Here is a 10,249-nt window from a genome sequence, read left to right as displayed (position 1 = left end):
CAATTGCTGGTTTGCCCTGTAACAACACCAATTATTCTGTTGGATATTCAAACTCCATGTGTTGTCTGAATTCAGGTTCATATGTATTAGAGCTTTTCGTTGAATTAATTCTTATTATCACATAACCTGCCATTATATTGCTATAGATGCTTTTAGCACTCAATTCAACCATGTTTCCAGTGTGCTGATACTGGATCCCCCTGCTGCAGGGAGCAGGTAGGGCACCTAGAGTCAGAGTGGGAGGGGTAGGTATTGCCCAAGGACCAAATTCATTCTCTGCTTGTCTATACAATAACATCTTATTGGAAGAAGGACACATCTGTTTGTGTTCACATTGCCTATGGTGCTTTCTAGATACAAGGCAACAGTAGAGAGTTGAGAAGAAGACCACATGGCCCACAAAGGCCCAAGAGTTCTCTTTCCTTCTTTATAGAAAAATGTGCCAAATCCTGTTCTAGGCAATTTGGGCAGTGTCTCCATAGCATCTGGCACAGCAGTGCCTCTCAATCTTTAACTGTCCATGGGTTCCCTAGAAATTTGTGAAAATGTAGTCTCCTTGTTCAAAGGTATAGTCCCTGGGAACATGCATTTCTAAAAGCTTCTAAGAGCTGCTGCTGTTGCTGGCCTTACTTGCTCTTTGAGTGGAGGCTAGAATCCCCTCCTACATTGTCCCAGCTGTCATGAACCAGGGAATGTGCGTGAGCAAGACCCCCAGAACAGAAGCCACATGTGTCCTGAGGGGCCTGAGGCCCTGTCTGAGTCAATTCTTCAGACAAAGATTCCCTAACTTGGTCATATTCATTGTTGTACCTCTGGTGATATGGGTTATCTATCCCTCACGAGCCCTGAGCCAGCATCTCAGAGGCACCTTGTTTGTGCCACCTGGAGCTGGCTTAGGGAGTGCAGGAAAGAGAGAGAGCCCACCTTGGGCCACCAAACTTTCCTGCTGGGATGACTCCAGAACCCCCCCCCCATCCCCCTCAGTCAGGAATGATGCTATACAGAACCTCTTGAAATGCTGATGTTTAATGTTCTATTCTACATGGGAAAAAAATGGACAATGAGGAATTTCCACAATGCCCATGTATGAGACTCCAGATATTTTCAAAGTAGAGAACAGAGTTCAGAGCTGCTCAGCCACTGAAGGGTCACCCACAGAGAGTTGCTGGTGTCAAAGGAGGATAGAGGTGCTGGGCTGGAGTGTGATATCACTTAGTAGATCCCTTCCAGGCAGGTCTTGTTTAGGAGTTTGAACATTGTTCTCCAGGGATTGGTGCTGATGGTGAAGAAGCAGGTGAAGGTCTGAGGGAATAAGCACAAACATAAAGTTTGGGTGAAAAAGCCTTGGGAAGCTTGTGACTTCAGTGCTGAAGATAGCATCCATCCCACACTTGTATTTTCAAGGAGAGCTGCTGGGGGTGCAGACTCTAGGCCTCAGGTGAGCCCCAACCTAAATCTTGGATGTTCCTGATCTGGCTCTCTCTTGACCCTAGGGTCTCTTTTGTCCCTCTGCTCTCCCCAGGCCTGTGGCTCCCATGAGAATCCCTAGGCGTCCCAGTGTGACTCATGCCTCTAGTACAGCCACATGTGCTCCTTCCCAGTGAGCCTTATCTCAAGTGGCCCTGACCTGAGGTGGGCATGTTCTACAGCATAGGTTCACTTTCCCTTATCCCCCAAGCAGGAACTGCAGCTCAGCAGGGCCTGGGGCAGAGCATGGGACACAGGGAAGTGGGCTATGGGTTCCCCTCACCCAAACCCTTATCAAACTAGTTACAGGGGGATCGGAGAATTGGCCAGTCAGTCAAAGATGATGGTGGCCACCCCTGACATATTCCTCCTTCTAAAAGCAGGAAATGAAAGTGACTACAGAACAGGAAGAGGATATCCTGTGGCCAGAACAAGGAGAAAATGGACCCTAGAGTCAGGAGCAATCTGTCACCACCAGTATGGTCCGAGGAGGTTCAGACAGCTTAATAGATGAGTGGAGAGTCAGGATCCCAGATTGGCCAGAGGCCTACAAGTGGACCCTGGGGCTTATCTGCCAAGCTGCGCTTCATATTCAGCACAAGCGGTGGCTATAGTATGGCCAGCAGTTGTCTCACTCTTCTCTGTCCCTAGGAATGGTATGTTCTCTGCCCTACCCCACTCCTACTACACTCCTATGCAGGTCCACAGCTGTAGAACTTGAAGGAGGCTCATGTGTATCTTACGTTGTTCAGCTCTGGGCTTTGTTGAAAGGGACAGTTGTCAATGTCATCATCAAATTTCCCACACTTGGTCCTGCGAAGTTCCAGCTTCATGGAGAAAGCCATCATGGTCTCTACCTGTGGTATGCATAGACATTAAAGAAGAATCATCCCTTATTGTCTTAAGTAGTTGCTAGTGTAGACACATGAAGTGTAGGAGCAGACCCAAACAGTACTCTATTTGGAGCTTTCCTCTGGGTCTGGATCAGCTCCCTTGGAATAAAGCCACACTTTGGTTATTCTGGGAAAATAGGCACATGGCCCAGTGGAGGCCCCAGGTAGAAACAGGCTGATCACACACTATTAATACCTCACACTGCAGCCTCAGATTTCCAAATGCCATGATGAAACCCCACCTTCTATTTCAGCAAGATTTTAGCTTCTACAGCATTCGCAGAGATGGGTGACAAATGCCTGGAAGGGTGTTGGCTCTGCAAGAGTTTGCTTGAAAATCTTGACCTTGGGGTGGGAGACTCATCTATAGCCCCACTGTCATACAATGCTAGTAAAACACACCACACACACACACACACACACACACACACATTTGAGGTGATAGCTTCAAGAAACAATTTCTATTACAAAGTGTACTGTGAAATGTTCTGTACGCTTCTCCACTCCATTCTACTCATTTTATTCCATATTCTCCCACTATATCCCATCCAGTATTCCTGACACCCAAACTAGAGTCACCAATCTGTGACTCTAGATATAAAAACTCCAACCAGAGGTCCAACCTCAGGGACCCCGAGTTGCCTGACCAGTGAAGATGTTGCATACCATTGTCCACAGAGGGTTAAGCTCAGTGGAGGGTGGAGACCCTCTGCTCTTCTTGTGGATTCTTTTTTTTTAAATTAATTAATTTTTCTTACAATTGTTTCTTCTTTTCCCCCCACTGATTTCCCCCTCCCACATACTCCCCACCCTGTCCCCAGCTTTATTGTCCATGTCCATTGTTCATGTATACATGTATATAAGTTCTGTGGTTTATCTCTCTCCCACCACCCCCTCTTCCGGGGATTGTCAGTCTGTACCCTACTTCCACGTCTCTGGAACTACCCCATTCCTCAGACTGTTATGTTCATTATATTCCACAAAAAAGTGAGCAGAGGTCCAGAGGGTGAAAGAGTAAGGCCCCTGACACCACACACACACATTCACACATACTCAGAGTCATACAACCAGAAGTGCTCCTTTGAGAGCATGTTTTTATTGTTCAGGTATGCAGCAATTTTAATGTAATAAAAATTGCATTCTGAAAGAAATTCCAAAACAAGGAGAACCATTGTCAAGGGAAGAGTGTAAAATAACATCAATCCACATAGATGGATACCACAGCAGGGAGCCCAGAGTTTATGAAAGTCACAACAGAGGCCCTGACTTCACAGTAGAACCTCTGGTTGAGGGGGAGAAGTCACTGTTTCTGATCCTCAACCCTGCTCTCCTTGCCCTCCACTCTTTCTATGGCTGTCGCTCTCTTTCTTTCTAATTATCTTATTTTATTTCTTTGAAATAGCTCTTCACTCTATCTTTTCAAATATTTTATCTGTGTGTCTCTTCCTTTCTGGATATTTTATCCCCTCATAGGCTATATTTTATATCATTCCTCATTAAACAATGTCATAAAGACTGAAAAAATATATTGTACATGAGTAGATACTGATCTAATTTTTTTTAATTTCCATGTAAAAACTTCTATAAAATCTGAAAATAAATAGGTGGAATTATTTTTAATATTTTTTCTTCATTGATTTTAGAGAGAGAGGAAGGGAGAGGGAGAGAGAGATAGAAACATTGATGAGAGAGAACATCACCAGTGGGGGCCACCTCCTGCATGTCCCCCACTGGGAATCGGGCCCACAACCTGGGCAAGTGCCCCAACCAGGAATCAAACTGGTGACCACTTGGTGCAAGGGTCGAAGCTCAACCACAGAGCCACACCAGGTGGGTGGTGGTATTTTTTTTTTTTTTTCATAAACTTCAAGTAGCATACAAGATCCTTTGGTATGTCTCCTGTCCTTTACCCTGACTTAATACAATCGAAGGCCAGCAGAACAGAAAAATATGGTCACCTACCTGCTCCTTCCAGGAATTCTGGATGCGCACCAGCTTATAGGCATTCATGTCCTTGCTCTTTAGGTTGAATATGTGTAAGGCATACTCCACAGTGGCAGGGAAATAACTGCCCATGACTTTTTGGTCATCATTCTTCCTTAATTCTTCAGAAGTCCAGCTGTGAATCACTAGGAACTGGAAACCTATGAGAAGCAGGAACATATCCCCAGGCAGAGGACACCTCGATTGCAGGAACAGCAGGGCTGCAGGAAACCAGCTACCCATGGCCCTTCCGGCTCAGACTCCCACCAGATTCTACCTGGGCAGTGGTCCAACTTATCTGTTCCAAGACATATCCTTCCTGTGGGCCTCCTCTCTGCTATTACACCCTGTCCCTTCCCATATGTGACCCTGTCTCCTCTATTCCTTCATCCAAAGCAGTTAAAACTGTCTCCTGTTCAGTACTGAGGAACAAGGCCCAGGCAGAGTGGATGGGGAAGGATCAGTGACAGGAGAAGCGGTCCACTGTAGCTGAAACCCCTGTAGCACTCCCTCAGTGTCTCAATGGGGAGAAAAGACTATGCTTCATTTGTATGTTTCAGAATCATGCTAAAATGAGGACACAAATGTAAGGGGTAGATATGAAGGTGATCCCATGACACAGCAGAAGAGTAAAGGTCATTAAGACAAGGAGGATCAGAGCCAAAAAGGATGAGTTTCCCAGAGCCAGCTTTGTGGGTGATAGAAAACAACCTGTAACCACATTCTGGGAAAGGGTCCCGAACACCTGCCTGAGAATCATCAGTCTGACTTGTGGTATCTGTGGAACCTTGGAATGCAGGCTAGACTTGGTCAGTTTTTCTTGCTGCTTTAGGCCTGATGCACTGACACACTAGTCTTATGCCAAAGAGTCAGTTGATATTAGCGAGCAATGATAAAATGGGGTACCCACAATAACTGGCATAGCCATGATAGAAGTTTGGGCAGAGACAGTGGTAGTCTTAAGAATCCAAAATGCCAAGGAGACAGGGACAGAGTCAGGGACTAATGTACAGGAACAATGATGCATCGATTCAATACCAAATACTTTCTGCTGACACAGTTGGTCATAGGTCCTGTCTGTGACAGAGTTCTGGATGATGGGTTGAAAATTAGTATGAGTCCAGGTCCATGGTACTGCCATGTGATTTGCAGAAAAGTGTAGATTCCAGGAGCTTTGTGGTAATTAAATGACCCTTGAGTTGTTGCCAGGACAGGAAATGCAGAGGGAGAGTGTAAGAGCATAATTCTTCTTTCAAGGTGAGCTCTAGCCAGAAGGTGCATTAGAACATTGGACAGAGGCACAGCTCCAAAACTGAGGGACTCAGTCCCTGCTCTGTCTAGTCTGCACACCTGAGTCACCCAGATGCTCTCTCCTTATCATCTGAAACATTTATTACCCACTTAACAAAGTGTCATTGCCAAGGGTAGAAATGTATTGCTTGCATTAAAAGCCCCCATTGTGGGCCAATTCTTTCTCATATATTTCTAGTCAAATGGCAACTAAAAGAATGTTCTTATAACAATGGAAATAAGATTGGATCGAGTGCTGAAAGCATCTATAGCAATACAATCTCAGGTTATATTATAATAAGAAATAATTCAACAAGAAGCTCTAATACCTATGAACCTACATTCAAACAATACATGGAGCTACAATACCCAATAGAATAATTAGTGCTATTACAGGGCAAACTGGCAATTCCACAATCACGTTAAGAGTATCTTACACATCTCTCGGGGATATTATCAAGAAGGATAAACATTATAAAAAATATAGCTGAGTTGAAAGATACAATTAACTAGTCTACTTAAACAGTTTTCTGCATATTCTTCTATCCAGTATGGAATGTGGATTTTTAAATAATGAAGTGGTAATCAAAATTAATAGTGTTAAAATGTTACAAATATTTCTTTGCATCTTCTTCAATGTATTTTAATAATGTCTTGTACTTTTTAGTGTATAGGTCCTTCACATCCTTTGATAAGTCTTTGTTTATGGACTGTAAGAATCAACATAGTTAAAATGGCCATAATACTCAAAGCAATATACTGAGTTAATACAATCTCCATCAAAAATCCCAAGGGAAGTTTTTAAAGAAACAGAAGAAAACAATTACAAGATTCGTATAGAACTTCAAAAGACCCCCAAAAGCAAAAGCAATCTTGATAAAAAAGAACAAAGCTGGAGGTACCACACTTCTTGACTTTACAATATACTTCAAATAATCAAAACAGCATGATATTGACATAAAAAACCAGATGCACAGACCCCATATGTACATGGGCAAATACTTCTTTACAAAAGAGCCAAAAGCATACCATGGAGTAAAAAAAGAAAAAGAAAAAAAAAGCCTCTTTAATAAATGGTGCTAGGAAAATTAGAAAGCCACATGCAAAAGAATAACAATAGAATACTGTTTGTCACCATATACAAATATTAACTGAAACTGGATCAAAACCCTAAATATGAGACCTGAAACAATAAATTACATGGGGAAAAAATAGATACTAAATACTTGAACCTTGGTCTTAGAGAGGATTTTATGAGTTTGAAACCAAAGGCAAAAGAAATAAAAGCAAAAATAAATAAATGAGCCTATATCAAACTAAGAAGCATCTTCGCAGAAAAATTAACTGTCAACACAACAAAAATGCTATAAACTAAATAGAAAAAGATATTTGCAGACAATATCTGTGACAAAGGATTAATAACTAAAATATATAAAGAACACATACAACTCAACACACACACACACATACACAGAAAAAAAAAAAAAACTTAAAAAGTGGGCTGAGAACCTAAAGAGACACTTCTCCCAAGAAGACATACAAATGGCCAACAGATATATGGAAAGATGATCAACTTCACTAGCTATTAGAAAAGTGCAAATCAAAACTACAATGAGCCTGGCCAGTTTGGCTCAGTTGTTGGAGCGTCGGCCTGTGGAGCAAAGAGTCCCAGGTTCGGTTCCCACTAGGGATATGTACCAAAAAAAGAAACAAACAAAAAACTACAATGAGATACCAACTCACACCTATTAGAATAGCTATTTTCAACAAGACAGGTAATAACAAATATTGAAGAAGTGTAGAAAAAGGCACCCTTATTCACTTCTGGTGAGAATGTAAACTAATACAGCCACTATGGGAAGCAGTATAGAAGTGCCTCAAAAAATTAAGAATACAGTTATTATAAATAATTTATAATAATTATGAATTTACTTAGTAATAAAAACAACAAAATAGTAAAAACATAACTAAAGTATGTGGCTATGTAAGTTAATACCTTATCCTTAAATATCTCATTTGTTAATTATTTGTAAACAACACATACAACACATTTTAAAATTTGGCAGTTGAATTTTATAGTCATAAATGTATTTATTAAAAAATAAAATAGGATGTGAGAAAAAATGGTGATGGAGTGAATGGAAGCTACACAGACCATCTCCCAGGACCAAATTGTAATTACAACGAAAATAAAGACAAATTGTCAGGAAGGGGCAACCGAAAGGCAGCTTGAAGGACCATATAATCAGGGACACTGACTCAATCCTGGTAGGCTTGCGAGGACGTGAGAGGGGGCCGGGAGCCCATGGTCCGCAGTGGCCTGGGCTAGGACCAGGGGACTGGGATGGGACCAGGGGACTCGGCTGGAAACTGCACCCTCGGCTGAGATCAGCGGCCTCCTCCGCTGGGTCCTGCAAGCTTGGCTGAGTACTACACCCTCGGCTGGGTCCAGATGCATTGGCTGGAAGCTGCTGCTGCCTCAGCTGGGTTCCGCAACCGCAGTTGGGTCCTGTGGCCTCCGCAGGGTGCTATGCCCTCGACTGGTGCCGCAGACTCTGCCGACCTTAGCTGGGAGCAGCGCCTTCGGGTTAAAAGTCCCAGGCAGCTCCATGACACAGAGTCTGGACAGAGGCTAAATTGGCAGCAGCCACTCACCTTGGGCTCCAGCAGAGGGAAGGCAGACTGGACTGTAACTGTATGGGGACACTCTGGATTTGGAGGGTGCTCAGAGCTTTTGCTGAGAGCAGCCACACAGGACAGTGGTCATCTCCACCTGGTGGCCATTTAAATGCTAATTGAGGCCCATTAAATAACAGCATGTGCCCCACCCTCGGGAAATCCTCTTACACTGAGTACCTGAGGGAGTTTTTCATTCAACTCAGAAACCAAGGTTCTTCAGGTGACCACTACTAATAGCTTCCAGGCAAAAAAGCTATAGGATAACTACCATTCCCTGGGCTAGCAACACTAACCAGAAAAGCTAAGACTTGGTGGTGGTGTTTAAAGTGGGCCCTCCTGCATCATCAAAACCCAGGAGAGGGATCCACAAACAGCAGAACACCAACACCCACAGGGAAAATTTGGAAGACTCCAAAGCCCACTGTGATAGCCAAAATGGTGAAAAACAGAAACAAAAGCCAAATGAAAGAAAAAGAGACCTCTACAGAAGATGCGATAAATGAGGTGGAGTTAAGCAAGTTAACAGAACTAGAATTCAGAACCATGATGTTGAGGAAGCTCAACAGCATGTGTAAGGATATGAGCACCATGAGTAAAGAGATAGAAATGTTGAAAATCAACCAGTTGGAAATTAAAAACGACATATCAGAAATGAAAAACACATTGGAAGGTCTAAAAAGCTGAGTAGAGGAAGCTGAGGACCGGATCAGTGAAAAAGAAGATAGTGTAGAAAAAAATCAACCAAACAGAAAACCAAAATGAAAAAAAAAAAAAAAAAAAAGATTAACAAACAGGAAGACAGCTTAAGAGAACTGTGGGACAACTGGAAACACAGTAATATTCGCATAATATGAGTCCCCGAAGAAGAAGAAAATGAGCAAGGGTTAGAGAATATATTCAAAGAAATAGTAACAGGAAACTTCCCTAATTTGGGGAAGCAAGAAGGCATTCAAGTTCAAGAGGCACAGAAAGCCCCAAGTAAGAAGAACCCAAACAGGCCCACACAAAGACACATAGTAATTAAAATGCCACAAATTAAAGACAAAGAGAGAATCCTAAAAGCAGCAAGAGATAAGCAACAGGTTACCTGCAAAGGAAACCCCATAAGGCTTTCAGCTGACTTCTCACAAGAAACACTACAGGCCAGAAAGGAATGGCATGAAGTAATCAAGGTCATGAAAAACAAGGATCTGAATCCAAGACTACTCTACCCAGCAACGCTATCATTCAAAATAGAAGGTCAAATAAAGAGCTTTCCAGACAAAAAAAAAAAAAAAAAAGGCTAAGGGAATACGTGAGCCCCAAACCAGCCCTGCAAGAAATGTTAAAAGGACTGCTGTAATTACCAGGAGAAATGGGAAGAAAAACAGAATGACACTAAACAAAAATGGCAATAAATAAGTACATATCAATACTCACCTTAAATGTAAATGGTCTGAATGCTCTGATAAAAAGAAACAGAGTAGCTGATTGGATAAGAAAGCATGACTCATCTATATGTTGTTTACAAGAGACCCACCTCACAACAAAAGTCTCACATAGATTGACAGTGAAGGGATGAAAAAAAATCTTCCAGGCAAACAGAAAGGGAAAAAAAATAGCTGGGGTAGCAATACTCATATCTGATCAAATAGATTTCAAAATTCAGACCATAACTAGGGACATAGAAGGCCACTACACTATATTGAAAGGATCTATCCAAAAGGAAGATATAACATTGATAAACATATATGCACCCAATATAGGAGCACCAAAACATATTAAAAATCTTCTGGAGAACTACAAAGGAAAAATTGATAGCAATACAATCATAGCAGGGGACTTCAATGCCCTGCTGACATCACTGGATAGATCCTCTAGACAAAAAATTAGCAAGGAAACAGAGACTCAAAATGAAGCACTGGACCAAATGGATTTAATACATATCTACAGAGAAT

General features: G+C 42.3%; 1 protein-coding gene across 1 annotated transcript; it reads right to left on the bottom strand.

The window, feature by feature from the left end:
- Positions 1-1,212: 1,212 nt before the first annotated feature.
- Positions 1,213-5,411, bottom strand: LOC118619194 (cystatin-9-like). Its single transcript, XM_036245931.1, is given in 5 exon segments — positions 1,213-1,302; positions 2,211-2,324; positions 4,323-4,523; positions 4,525-4,564; positions 5,389-5,411. Coding segments are annotated over 5 exon segments (468 nt in total).
- Positions 5,412-10,249: the final 4,838 nt, after the last annotated feature.

Source organism: Molossus molossus, unplaced genomic scaffold (genome assembly GCF_014108415.1).
Source record: "Molossus molossus isolate mMolMol1 unplaced genomic scaffold, mMolMol1.p scaffold_m16_p_6, whole genome shotgun sequence".
NCBI classification, from domain to species: domain Eukaryota; kingdom Metazoa; phylum Chordata; class Mammalia; order Chiroptera; family Molossidae; genus Molossus; species Molossus molossus.
The sequence above is the reverse complement of the archived record's forward strand: the minus strand, read 5'-3'. Positions and strand labels throughout refer to the sequence as shown.